The 14,194-nt window shown below is 52.7% G+C and overlaps 1 protein-coding gene across 3 annotated transcripts in view; it reads left to right on the forward strand.

Moving 5' to 3' along the window:
• Positions 1 to 1,642: 1,642 nt before the first annotated feature.
• SIN3A (SIN3 transcription regulator family member A) overlaps positions 1,643 to 14,194 on the forward strand; it is a 37,534-nt gene continuing 24,982 nt past the window's right edge. The window contains exons 1-3 of one of the 3 annotated variants that reach the window (XM_052807102.1): positions 1,643 to 1,667; positions 11,004 to 11,224; positions 12,869 to 13,045. In XM_052807102.1, the coding sequence (XP_052663062.1) occupies positions 11,036 to 11,224; positions 12,869 to 13,045 (366 nt within the window). In that variant the 5' untranslated portion in view covers positions 1,643 to 1,667; positions 11,004 to 11,035. Of the gene's footprint in view, positions 1,668 to 2,876; positions 3,039 to 11,003; positions 11,225 to 12,868; positions 13,046 to 14,194 lie in introns of those variants that run through there. The other 2 variants (XM_052807103.1, XM_052807101.1) reach the window with 2 other exon arrangements.

The following is a 14,194-nucleotide window of genomic DNA, read 5'->3' on the forward strand; positions in this document are numbered from 1 at the left end:
ACTAGGCTGGTGGCCTTCGACAGACAAATGACAGCAGAAGACGGGGCAGAGGATTCCTTCAGCTGCCTTCACCCCTCGGGCTGACCCTGGGGGCAGCACGGGGGCGGGGGGGGGTAACCCAAAGAAAACCTGTGCTTAGGTAAAGATGAGAGGGAGGGAGAGCACTGATGCCAGCTTGAAATTGGAACTGCTCGGATACGCCGCTGCCGTAGACCTCAGCAGCTCCTTTCGAGGAGGGACGAAGATCCCATCTGTGCTGGAGGCGGAGGAAAGGGTTGTAAACATTTTCCATGGGAAAACAACCCAAACACTCCCCCCCCCCCCCGACTATTTCCAGGGCCACGTTTCTTGTCAAAGCCAGCATTTTCAGTCCTCTTGCACAACACAAGATTTTGTTCCATCCACTCCTCCTCCCCATGCCAGCAGGTCCCGCTCGGCAGCAGAAGTACGGATTTCTGTGGAAATGGCCACTTCACGCAGAGAGCCAAGTGTTACTGGAAAGTAAAACTTTGTGTTGGTTGGAGAGCAGTGGGAGAAATGGGCCACTGTGTGCAGGTAGCAGGTTTGCCTTGCCCTGCCTGCAGCATCTCCCCTTCCCCAGAGTGCCCCAGCGATGGGGAGGAATCACCATGGGCAAAATTCACAGTGGGGTCATCCTAAACCAAAACAAGCCCAAGAATTAAATCCAAAGTGCGGGTTGAGGCTGGAAATGGGATTTAAAGCCATTGAAGGGAAACCCCAAAGTAGTGTTGCCATCCCTGTGCCCACCTCTCTCATTTGGCTTTCTGGGTTTCTTGGCTGTGCGCACATCGCCTCGCTAATTACGATTACTTTAGTGCTTGTAATTTGCCCAGCGCATGTTGAGCCCCAGGAGTTTGGAAACAGCCTGGCTCCGGAGCGCTTCATGTCTCAGCCCTCCTGCTTCCTTGCCACCAGCTTCCTAGGGTCGGGCTCGATCACCAGCCCATGCAGGTTCAAGCACCCCTAGCCAGCGACCTTTCAACAGCTAAACCGAGATGCAGCTCCCAGCCACAGAGGCAAGAGAGATCCTACTCTGCTGTGTTTGCGTGTCCTGGCCTCTTGGCAGCACCCGGGAGCCGCCTGCTTCCTGCCCTGGCTGGGGGTAAGAACCGAGGAAGGGAAAAGCAGCTGGAAAGAGAAAAAACCACAAGAGGTTTAGCCCTTGTTTGAGTGAAGATGCTTGAGCAGCAGGCCCGGTGACAGCTAATCCGAGGCCAGGCCTGGTTCCTCCAGCCTTGATTTCAGGCAGACGAGGTGGGGTGGGGTGGGGGTGGCCGGTGCCTGCAGCAGAGGGGAAGTCAGCAACTCCCTCCACAACTTTGTAAACCCCGGGAGAAATAAAATAAATAAATTAAAAACCCGCAGCCGCGGACCCATCTCCAGGTCGTGTTTTAGCAACGGCAGAGGGGACCGGGTAGCGCTCGCTCACCCCGGCGGGGGTCAGGCTCTGCTGCAGGGCCGGGGGTGTGTGTGTGTGTGGGGGGGGGGGGGTCAGCTCGCTCCCGCCCTCCGCGCTGAGGCCTCTCCCTCAGCCACCCCCAACCCCCGCCGGTGGGCGGTCCGGTCGTGACGATCGGTATCGCGGGGCCAATCCGCCCCGGGGGGAGTTCCCCCTCCATTCAGGGCTCCTCGCCTGCGCGTTGAGGGTATGTAACAGCTGCTTTTTTTCCCCCCCCTCCCCTCCCGCCTCCTTTCCACCGCCCCTTCTCCTCACGACTAGACCGGCATTTGCTTTTCCCCGGGTGGGGGGGGGGGGGGCGCGGCCGTTGGGCTGAGGGAAGGAGCGACCCGCGCGCTTCAACGGCCGCCGGCGGGAAGCGCGCGGCGGGAAGCGCGCGACGGCGGCGGGAGAGGGCGGGGGGGGGGGGGGGAGGGAGGGAGGGAGTGTGTGTGAGGAGGAGGAGGAGGGGGGGGAGCGGTCGCTGCGCCGGCCCCGCCCCCCGCCCCCATTGGCTGCGGGGCGGCGGGCACGCCCCCGCGGCGCGCGGGGCCTCTCCGCCGCCCCCTCCCCGCTTCAGTGCGTGCGTGTGTGTGCGTGCGTGTGTGTGTGTGTGTGTGTGTGTGTGTTCCCCCCCCCCACGTGTAACCGACCCGCCCCACGTGGGGCGCTGCCATCCCGGAAGTGAAGGGGTTCGGGGACAAAAGGCAGCGCCGCACCGCCCCTCCCGCGCCCCGCCGTCAACCCAGCCCCCCCCCCCCGCCCGCCGCCGGTAGGCGGCGGGGGGGGGGGGGCTGGGTTGACGGCGGGGCGCGGGGGAGCGCGCGCGCGCCGCGAGGGGGGAGCGGGGGACGCGCGCGCGCGCGGGCGCGCGCGGGCCGCGGCCGATGTAAACATTCCACAAAAGGGCTCCCCAGAGAGGGGGCGGGGCCTCGTCGGTCGGAGGCGGGGCCGGTACCGCCGCGTGGGCGGGCTCCCCGCCGTTGACGGTCGAGCTGCCCGCCCGCCGGTTGGCTGGCTCTTTTCGGCCGCAACCAATGGGACCGCGGAGGAGGCGGGACGGGGGCGGGGCGCGCTGCTTATACGGACATTTTTCTTCGGCGGTAGCTCCCCCCCCTCCCCTTCCCTCCCTTCCTCTCCACATCCCCTTCCTGGGGGCTGCGGCCAATAGGGGAGGGCGAGGTGGGCGGGACCGAGGCGGCGATTGGCCCCGGGGCTGACGGGCGTGTGGCGCACCCAATGGGCTTTCGGGGCTCCCCCCCTGCGCGGGGAGGGGCGGGATTTCCCGGGGAACAGAGAAGCGGGCAGCGCTCCGCCGCGGCGGCCGAGAGACGGTTACTCCATCTTACCCCCCTCCCCCGCCGAGTCGTCCCCCCCCCCCCCCTCCGCCCGGGGCCCCGGCGCCGCCCGCCGCCCGCCCCCCCTCTCCGGGAGGAGGGGCGCGGGGACCCCCCCCCCACCTCACCTCACCGCGCCGGGGGAGAGCTCGCCCCCGCCGCCCTCCCGGGAGGGGCCCGCAGCGGCGCCGCCGCCCCCTGACCCTGAGGGACGCTCGGCCGCTGCCAGGGCCCGCTTCGAGGTAAGGGGAGGGGCGGAGGGGGGGTCGCCAGGCCCGGTGCCGGCCCCCTCCGGCGATCCGTAGGGGGCGGGGCCTGGCGCCGGTGCCGCGCGCGCTGGCGGTGGGGGGGGGGGTGGTGGCCGGTGCCCGCGGTTCTTCTCGTCTCCCCGGGGAGCCCCGGCCCCGCGCGGGCGGTCTCGCGTCCTCCCGCCCCGCCCCGCCGGGCTCGAAGCGGCGGGGGGGGTGGGGAGGGGGGGGGGGTGTCCCGGCCCCGGCATGGCGGGAGCGGCGGGCGGAGCGTGCGGCGGCGGCCGCTGGGCCGCGCTGCGAGGCGGGCGGGCGGGCGCCTCCCTCCGCCCCTCCTCCCGCCCTCCGCACGGTGCCGCTCCCGGGCTGCGGCGGGACCGCCTCCCCCCCCCGCCAGCTCTCTCCCGCATTGCACGCCCCCGGTACCGGCCGCATTGCGCGCTGGATCCTCCACCGGGGCTCTCTCCACCCCCACCCCCCCCCCCCGCCTCCACCGGAGCTCCTCCCCACGCTGCCCGCCCTGCGGGGGTGGTCCCGAGAGTCGGCTGGAGCCCGGGGGCGGCGCGGGGCTCCCCCGGCTCCGGTGTCCGCCCCCCCCCAACCTCAACTTCCCGGAGAAGTTGCCATTAAAAGCCTTTTGCCGCTCGCTAACCCCGCCCCCCCCCCCCCCGGGGGGGGGCCGCTCCGCCGCCTCGCACCGAAGCGGCCCCCGGGATCACCGAGGAGTTCCCCCGTGGCTTTTCGGAGAGCCCCCGTTGCGGTTTTTCCAGCTGCGCCTCCGCGGTGATCCGTAAGGACCTGTTGGAGCGATGTGTAGAGATCTACGGAAACCGGAGAGCTCCTCCTGCACGCGTTAATTACCGAGCGTTTTTAATAGCAAGCTGGCATCCTTTTTTACGCGTCCTCTCCGCGCAGCGCTGTGCCTCGAACTTGTCAGAGTCTCGCACTTGATGTCGCGGCCCTCTTTCTTAATTCTTCAGGCTGTTGTACGTCTGTAGAAACCGCTTCAGTTTTTTTCCTGGGGCTGCAGGAGGCTGGCCGCGGCGGTCGGATAGCTGTAAAAAACACGAGCGTGCTTTTGTGCCTGCTTTACCAAATACTGTCTTTTCTGCCTTTTCCTGGCCCGGGTTTGGAATGAGTTTTAAGAGTCGTTATTTGTGCAAATAATACGTGTGTTCAGCGCGCTGGTGGAAACGGCACGTCCCGGAAGAAATGCGTTTATTTGGATCGCTAAAATGGTGCAAAACTGAAAAAAAAGATTTGTTTAAAATAGCGCTGGAACAAGTTATCAAAGGCATCTTGGGCTGCGCGTGGATTTTTAATCTCCCGCGCTGCCCAGAGGAATCAAAACCTGCTTCCTGTGCCGAAGCATAGCTTAAGGATGACCCAACACCTTACGTTTCTTTCCTAACTTGTCGCTTTTATATTCATCAGTTGTGCTCAAAGATGTGGGGGGTCAGTAAACAAGTGGGAAATGCCCAGCTTCTTCCAGTACAGCTGTATCTGCACTTCAGTCTTCCAGTCCTAACTTGTAATTTTATTTTTTTTTAAATACAGTTTCAAAGAAGTATACATCGTTCTAAAATACGGTGCCGTTAATACTATGTAATAAAATGGCGCCTTATGTTAATGTAGTAATTTTAAAGCACTTGTAAAATTCCTTCATCACATAAAAGTGCCTTGGCAGCCTAGTGTCAGCCCGCGCTGGATCTCCGGGAACAGAAAACCACTTTTTGGGGTCTTTTCTTCCCTGCCCGGGTGAAGTCAGCAGTTTTTCAGGCCAGTGCGCTCTTTGTGAAAGGAAGCTGTGCTTTTTCACCCCAAAGGATCTCCTCCTTGCCCCTCCCACCCACCGCTTCTGGTTAAGATACGTGGTCTCAGCGTGAATTTGTTTGAAAAGCTTCAACGTGATCGTTCACCCAATAATATGGCAGTAATTTGCTAAAGTTTGGGGAAAGTCTGGGTGATTTAGACTGCTTTTGCAAGCAGGGTGGGGAAGGGGGATGCTCTTCCCGCCCCCCCTGCCCAGCCCGGATTGCCGGAGGAGCCCTCCGCGCAGGCTCCTGGCACGTGTGGGTCTTGGAGCCGGGAGCATCGCGTTGGAATTGGCAAGAGGATCATTTACGTTTCCAGGATTTATGAATCGTTTTCTGTCCAGATTGCTGTTCTGGTCTTCTCCAGCGTTGGAAAGCTTTTATGGCTGTTAAAGCTGGAACAGAAAAGAGAGTCCCGTAATAGCTGTCATTTCAGGCTGGTAGGCAGGGGGTGCGCTTTTGGGGATGTGCTGCTTTTTTCCAACTCCTGTGGGGTCTTGTCTCTTTTTATATATATAAAAAAAAAGAATAAATAAAAGTATTCTGGTAATTCTCTCTGTGCGTGGGGAAAGCGTACTCGGGAAACTGGGCAAAACGATGCTAACCTCTGTATTGAGTGTAAAGCTCGGTTTGGATCATCTCTTTGCGGTGGGGTTTAACACCCAGGCCGTTCACTGCTCTGGCAAAGCCTTACCAACTTGTTACCCATCTGGATGGAGATGAGTGGGGTTTATTCGTGTCCCGTCTGCCTCATGCTGGGTGCTGGCATGTAATCCGCAGGCTGTCACCACGTCACCTTGCAGAAAACTCTCCTAACTGCTCCGAAAGCCTTGGATACTGCTTTTCCAGCACCTTTTTCTTTTGGATACTTCTCATTTCATTTTGGAATGACTCTCCGGTCACAAATGTGCCCCTGTAGCGGGGTCAGGGGCTTATTCCCATGTTACAGGTGAGGGATCTGGGCTGTGTGGCACCATGCAAAAAATATACCAGCGGTTGCTGAACAAGCTGGGTCATGTTCTGGAAGTCGTGTGGCTGGGTTAGTGCACAGACAGCAGCGCTGCTGGAACCTGAGCCAGCTGCTTTCTAGCAGGCACCGTGATATACGGCGTTGAAATCCTGTGGGGGACTTGTCCCGCAGGACATCCACGACGGCTCCGGGATCGGAGCAGCCCCTCCAGGGTCTGGAGCCGTACCTGAGACTCACGCTTGCTGCTCCCAAGTTTTGAGGCCTTCCTCCCTCAAAAGGAAACCTTTCAGAAAGCCCCCGCACACATTAAACACGTCATCTGCCTCTATGCCATTTCCCTGCCCTTTTTCAGAAGGGTCCTCTCTCTGCAGGGACCAAAATCCTCTCTAGCAGCGCTTTCACAAATTGTTTTGTGAGGACGGTGTTTATCCACAGGCTTCTTGTGGTTCCAACAGGTGCCGAGGCAGCAGACCTTCCCGATGTGCTTTCTTCCTATTCTCTATTTGCCTTTTTCTTTTTGCTTTTGATTCTGACACCTATTTAACAGCTGATCTCTTAATGCCAGAAGACCCTCCTTATCTGATTGGAAAACCTGAAATAAAAAATCAGTATAAATTTCTAGCTATGCAGATTTTTGAGATTTTATTTGGTACAAAGCTGGGGAGCGGAGCTGCCGTGGGAGAGTCAGTTTTACGAGGGAAGAGGAGGATGCCCGGGCTCTCTCGCCTCCGTTGCTCCCGCAGAGGAGTGAGCGGGCAGGAGGGGAGCCGGGTGTGAGGAGGGAGCTGTGTGGTGCTCTGCCAGCTGAATTCAGCCTTGTCCCCGCTTTGTTCCTTCTCTTTCTGTGTCAGTGCTGCTGCTCCTCTCCTTTCCGCAGTACCAGAGGGGAAGGGATACGCTCCACTTACGTTTACCGGTCCCACTGGCTTATGCGAGGCAGATGGATGGGGAAATCCTCTGATGAAGTTGGCGGAGTAGAATTGCATAATTCTGGGGGTGTTACTGAGATGCAACGTACCTTTTTAAAATTTTTTTTTCTTGCTTTACCAGCTGAGGATCCTGTGTGTGTTTGTGGTATGTCTGCCTGATGCACCCTACCTGTAGTCCTAAGCAAAGCTGGTGAGCTGGGCGGTGGCACGGGTGGGAAGATCAGAGGTGTCTTCCTATGCAGTGTCCTTTCCCTGTGAAGGGGACACTAAAAAACTCAGAAAAGAAAAAAAAAAAAGTTTTCATCCTCCTGTAGGCAAGAATGTTGTGTACTCTAACTGAAGTTAGAAGATAGTTTGGGTCAAAATGATGCTGGGGAAAGGGGATGCAATTCTCCATGGACTGCACAGAGTGGGACTCGGTCTGTCCAGTTATTGCTAAGCTCTCCTATGTGTCTTGGGTTAATGCTTTTAACAAAGGAAAGTAACTGAATTTTGTGACTTGCTTTCAGTCTTGTGCAGTCCTTGCTGTGTTTGGGGGGCTTTTTTTTTTTTCCCCACCCCCAAATTAAGATTACAGATGATGCAATTTAAATTGGGGCTTTCTAAATCTTAGAGTCAAAGTCCATAAGGGGATGCCAGAGGTGTGTGCTACATTTCTGAGAAGACAACGTAAAACAAGCGTAGTACTGTTTGTAATGTCGCCACAGCGGAGGGCAGATAGCTGATACAAGTCTTTGATGCTGCTGATTGCAATTGTATATTTATCCTCAAAATACCTTTCCATATTAGCTGGGCTTTGCCATCAGCAAGGATGCTGAGAGAAATCAGTTGTCACCGAGGGTGGAAGTGGGTGGAATTGCCCCTTTGAGCAGCAGGCTTCGGCTAAATCGGTTTAAAATGACATGTCTAGTCTTGGGTTTCATCACGGTCTTTCTTCCTTATCAGCTGCCTGGCGTGCTGTAGGGGGGGTAGGACTTGCTGCACAACAGTTCTCTCCAGTTTTTGAATGAAGGAGATCCTTGGGAGATGCCAGGTCAAGATCAGCAGGACCTCAGTGAGGAGATGAATGCACTTTGGGAGCATTCAGCATCATATTTTCTTCTGCAAGATGCAGACCAGTTTCTGCTCTGGTGCTGGTTTGCTCGCTCCTCAGTGCTTTCCCCTCTCTGTAGAGTTTCGGTGGTGGTGGATGCACAGAGTTAACGTCACTAGTCTTTGTCTAGGTAAAGCAGAGCACTGAGATCATCTCTCTGCTAGGATTAAAAAAGCCTGTGAATTAGTAGTCTTCGTTAAGTGGTGGTCTGCTGTGAGCCACTCTTATACAACAGATGCAGACCCTAAGTAGGAGTCTAGCAAGGTGTTAACTAGGAAGATTGACTAATGCTATTGACTATTGCCTATAATATTGACTCTCTCTTCATATATATTGACTGTAATATGAAATTTTAAAGTTGAAGCAGGTACAGTGCTTGGATAGAAGCAGAGTCCAAGCTCAGCTAGCGAAGGTGGGGGGAATTCAGAGGGAAGAACCACCTTACAGGAGCTTTAATTTTCACTAAACAGAAGCTTTAATGTCAACCATACAGCAAACTAGGTTTCTGGAAGATTGCTTACTTGGTCTGAGAGAATCAGGAGTGTCAAAACCTGATGTTCATGCTGCTGGTGCGTACGTGGTAATGTATCCTCAGTGCTACCGCGATTCCCACAGCCTCACAGGGCGGAGGTGTTTGGTGGCTCCACGGGGAAAAGGCTTCTCAGTCAGCCTAAGGTGGCATTTTAATCCTCATAAGGACACATGAGTCTTCCGGCCATCTTCTGTCCTCAAACAGCCTCTGCTTTAAAGGTTGGTAAGTCCATCCACAGTGACAAGTGTGGAGTGTTGCTTTGGGAAGTGAGACACAAGGGTGGGACGCTTAACAGCCACCACACCGCACATACACCATGTGTATGTGTGTATATATATATACACACACACACACCCCCCTTATTGCAGACAGTGTGTTAAGCCTACTGGAACTGTTTCATTTCTTTATAGCAAATCACATGTGAATTTTTTTTGAGAATGTTCCTGCTTTGTAGATATTGCGTGTACGTGTCTGCAAACCAGCAGCTCTTGGTTGCTTCTGTAGGGAAGGAAAGCTGTTGCACTGTTGAAAGGGTAAGGGGCGAGCCAGCCTGGGAGATCAAAAGAAAGTGGAAGGACTGGCTGGGGTACCAGTGTTGAGAGCAGAAGGGTATCCAAGTTGGTGAGCGGGTTATAAATAGATGCCATCAAAGCTTTGCCCGACTTTACTCATGCGGTCAGCCATTGTCATGCAAAATCCTGGCTAGCTCTGCTCGTGGGATGATGGTGCGTGGCCAGGTTTGCCGGCATTGCTCAGTTTAGTCCCAGCCCTATTAGCATAAAACTGTACGTTTTTACAAAGCTAAATGCCGGCTGTGCTTGAGGGGAGTAGCTTCAAGTTAACCTGCCTAGCTCTTTATTTGTCAGCAGAGACCAGCTGAATGAAAAGACAACCAATGCAGGCACCATTAGCAAAATGAGCTCCTGGAGTGTCCCTCTCTGCTTTCTGAGTGTATGTTGGAGGTCAGACCTGCTTAGGATTTGTAACTTGTAAATAAGATCCAGTGAGCAAGCTTTCTCCTTTACTTGGGTTGAGGAGTCCTCCTCTGCCTCTGCCAGCTGTATTCTACCTGCCGGGTCCTTTGGGGACCTGATAAGGGACTCTGTTCCGAGAGGTTAAACTTGAAGAGCAACTCCAAAAAGAAATGAAGTCGTCTTCCTTCTTGTCCTACCCCCTCCAAGTAAGAGGAGAGACTGGTAAAGAGAGACATGGAGGGGAAAACACTTTGTTGCCCAAAGCCTGTGTTTTCAAGCCCATGTTGATCTATTCTGAACCTCTGTGCTGCTGGCTCCCGTTTACATATTTGACGTGCACTGAGATATTGGTGAATGATCTTTGGGTTCTTTGGTTAATGACGGATTTAGCCTGTGAAGAGCTGTCCTGACTTGGTAGATGAGAATTGGCTTAGTCAGCTGTTGTACCATTATTCTGGGGGAACTTCGTTCCCTCTCGTTTTTCTGTGTGTCCACATTAGCAATGAATGTGTTTAACTGCACTGGCACTGAAAAAGACTTGCTTTGGAGAGGTCCTGATGAATTAGAGGCTGAAGAGGGTGGATTTCACTCTGTTCTCTGTCCATCAAACACCTTAATAGCCTGCATGTGCTTTTGAGCACCCAGTGGTTTGATGAACAGCAGATAACATCTCAGGGATGGCAATAACAATCGATGCATAGAAAACAGCACTGGAATTTGCTTGCAGAAAAGAGTAGGTGAGTAGTTCAATCAAAAGAGCGAAGAATTCATGACACTTTTAGGAGCGGGACAGCGGATTTGAAGTGAAATGAAGTTGCATAAGGACAACTTAGAGTAGGGCAGGAACATGCCTGCATGTCGGAGGAGAAAAAGTACTGGAGAGCAAGTGGGAGAGCTGCTGAGCAGTGCTCGCTGGCTTCCCTGGCAGGCATGCAGGATGCCAGCTGCAGTGCCTGCTAGCGCTGCTCCAGTCTCCACTCTTTGGCTTGTGCTGGTGAGTGGAGCCATGATGCTAGGAGGATCACGGCCGTGTGGCATATGATATCCAAAATACTACTGGTAGTGAGTCTGTGGGTTTCACTGAGGTTGCACGTGTCTTATATGTCTTAAACAGAGAACGCTTTATTTTGAGGCTTTGTAAGTGATTGCAGAATCTGACTATTCTTCCTCCCCCTTTCACATTTTTAAAGCATCTCTCCCAGCTGACCGTCATCCTGCCTGGACTCTCCAGGAGGCTTTTTCTGCTTTCAGTGTAGGCAGCTTTGTCCAGGCTGTGTGTAGGTAACGCACTATCCCTCAGTCTGTTGTGTTTAAATACCGTGTTCAATGAGCTTTGCATTGCTCAGGGTCTGCGTCTGCTTAAGATGCCCATGCTAGCAACGTCCTTTAAGTGAGATTGAAGAAATCATTAACTTTTCAGCAGAGTATTTTGTTTCCAACAATAAGGCTGTATTTTTTGTGATAGAACACGAGTGCATATTTTATGCAGAAAGCTGAATCTTAATTCCACTTTCCTATCTCAAGATATCAGTAACCTAAATGAATAGACAGAAACTTGCCCTACCTGCTCTTGGTGAACTTAGCATCCGTGGTGCTGGCAGGCAGCAATGAATCAATTGCATTTGTTAATTGGTCTGTTTTTAACAGGTTTTGTTGTGCTTCCCGAGCATGAATTCAGAATGAAGCGGCGATTGGATGAGCAGGAGTCACCTGTGTATGCGTCGCAGCAGAGACGTATCACCAGCAGCACTGAAGCTTTTCAACACCAGCACCGTGTGCTTGCCCCGGCACCTCCGGTATATGAGGCGGTTTCGGAGACCATGCAGTCTGCCACGGGGATTCAGTACTCGGTAACTCCCAGCTACCAGGTGCGTGTGTTCATCCCTTTGCCGCATCTCAGCTGCGGTCCTGCTGCGTGACGAGCCAGCACCATGTCATTTCTTGGTAGAATTCTGTATTTGAGACAAGGTTTATTTTAGTAACCGGGGCTTCCTAAACTAAAACCAAGATTGGACAGTGCTTATCATACATCTCATTTTAAGCACTTGCTTTAAGACTGTAGGCTTCATTCATGTTCAGAGCCACCTGAACAAACGTGGTGTCATTTGGCTTTTTTGGACATGATTCTTTGAATGATTCTCTCGGATCATGGTCTCTGAATCCTAGAGGCAAATGTGTGCAGGGCTTTTTCTCTATTTTTCTCTTCTTCACCGGGAAGAGGTTTGTTCTTACGGTTGCTCTGTCACAGGTGTATGATATCTTGGGTGATCTTAAGCTTAACAGACTGGCTCAGATCAGCATTTAGATTGCAGAGTTTCAGGAAAATTGAAATGTTTCAGAAAACATTAGCCCAGGGTCATTAGGTGGCACTCTTCCCTCTCTTGCCTCCTTTGCAAGGAGCTGTCAGCTGGGGAGAGAAAAAAAATGTACTTTAAGAGTGCACTGGAGATTCCTCCCAGTGAAAGACCAGGGAAAAGCTGTTCCTGTGTTACCTGTCTCTGCCATGTTTCTGGCATGTTGCATCTTCCATGCTTGCATTGCTGGTGAGCTGCCCTCCCTGCCTAGTGCCTGATTTTACACACAGCTGCTTCTTTACTGCTGCAGAAGGGATGTTCACACTGATAGTAGCAGCCGCAGAGCTGAAAAGCCTGCAGGCAGACACTTGCAGGGACTGGAAGAGGGTGTGTTTGTGCTGGCAGTCCTTCCTAAAAAGAACTTGGATGGACCAGTAAGCAAATCGTTTCTTGTTCATGAGAAGGATTAAAAAAAGTATATCCCATCTAAAGGAGGCTTGAATGGAAGACTAAGTTCGTGGAAAATGAAAAGCAATTTACTTGTTAAAAATTTTTTAAAGGCTTTTTTAATGGATTTTCCAAATTGAAACTTTTCTGGTTTAACATATGAAGGAGACCTGGAAAGTGCACGCCTTCTGTTCCTTGCCCTGTTTTTCTAGGGGAGATACCAAGCTGAGTTTTCCCCTGAGTTTGCTGGTGCCAGAGAGCCACAATTTGACTTCCAGTACCCAAACTGAATGGCGAGAGTGTAGAAGCTCGTAAAGATTCATTCATTCAGATTATTGCTTGTGACACGTAAGTGTCGTAGAGAAAAGAGAGAACCTTGACTCTGTCAGACTAAAAATCCCATTTTATGTCCCTTTTGCAGGTCTTTATGTTAGTGTCAGCGACTAGACAGCCAGTGAGTCTGCAGGCTGGAGGGAACCTGTGTTTGTAACTTGTTTTCAGAGAGGGCTCTCCTCTACTTGGAGTATAGGATGAGAGTTATCTTGTTTCATTGTTAGGTCTCTCTGGGTTATTGTTGAAGAAAACAAAAGATATTTTTTCAGTAAGGTTGTTAGCAGTCATGGTTAAAGGTCAAACCGACTGTATCCTGCTTCCTTAAAATTTTACTTGTATACCTGGGTCTGGGAAGACTGATCTTGCTCTCTGCCTGCACAGCAAGCAGAGGTGGCTGCAAAGTCGTAGCTGTACGTGACGTCCTCTTTGCCTTGCCAGGTGTCGGCCGTGCCGCAGAGCTCGGGCAGCCATGGGCCAGCCATCGCAGCCGTCCACAGTGGCCACCACCACACCGCGCCGGTGCAGCCTCACGGGAGCCAGGTGGTGCAGAGCCACACTCATCCCACCCCACCAGCCGTGCCCGTGCAGGGACAGCAGCAGTTCCAGAGGCTCAAGGTAATGCTGAGCATTGCTGCCTTAAGTAAACCAACCTCTGCCTAAATCTTTGGGCACCCGGGAGCCTTTTTCTATTTGGTGTGTAGGGGAGGCTGCCCTGCAAAGCCAGCTGGTGACTTCCTAAAAGCTTTCTTGACAAGGCTTAGATGCTTCTCCTCTTTGGAAGACTGTTGAATGCAGAAGGGGACTTCTCTTTCTGCTGAAACCCTGTTGTTTCAAATACCGTAATGAAAAATGGACTTGCTAGGAAAAGATCGGGGTCAGGAAGGAAAAGGAAGAAGTATTGATCAGAGTATTCATAGGAATGGGTTAAATTGCCAAAACATTTGGTGGTTTTCTGAACACATGGCTTATGTGGGTGGTTGTGTGGGAGTAATCTGGGAGTAAGGAAGGCTCTATTCTTGGATTATATGCTGTAAAATCCTTAAAAAAAGAGAAAACTCCACCAAAAATAACCCATTTAAGTAGCTACATTTGGTTCAGCTCTAGCGAGAAGGCCACGTATATATGTATTGATGCCTATTTCTTCGTCTCTTCCAAATACGGTGCAAGTCTTTTCCAGTTTCGGTGGAACCCACTGCCTTGTTGGGTGAGAGGCCAATTCCTTTTGCAGAATGTAGGACACTTCATTTCTTAAGACCTCTGAAAATGGTTTCGTAATGTGTGTTTCTTTCTCCCAGTGATGGCAAATCCTCTGCTGATGCAAGATTCGGGCCATACGTAATAGCCTTTCTTCCTTTGCTGTTGTTTAATTTCAGACAAAAGAGAGGTCCTATGTATAGCTCTTGCAGCTGAGAAGCGTGTGGCCTGGCTGTTGGAGGCAATAGGGGACCCAGAGCTCTTGCTTTAGGCTGTGGTTGTTCTTTCAGTACATCTGAAAATTGGATGTTGGTACACGAATGGTTCATAAACTTCTTGCTGTTTGAGGTGTAAAACAATTTACCGCCCACAGTTGCCATTTTTGAAATCCTTATATGTTGAACTGAAATGTCTGGCTTTTAGAAAAAAGTGCAAGCGTGTACCTGGCAGACATCTACTACACTGAGTATGTCATTTCCACTTTCTGCTTATTCTTAGACTTCCATAATAATTTCCACATACGAATGCAGGAAAAATACTCAGTCTAGTTCTGTTTATCCTAGCAGTCAC

The sequence above is a fragment of the Harpia harpyja genome, chromosome 14 (genome assembly GCF_026419915.1).
Source record: "Harpia harpyja isolate bHarHar1 chromosome 14, bHarHar1 primary haplotype, whole genome shotgun sequence".
In the NCBI taxonomy this organism is placed as follows: domain Eukaryota; kingdom Metazoa; phylum Chordata; class Aves; order Accipitriformes; family Accipitridae; genus Harpia; species Harpia harpyja.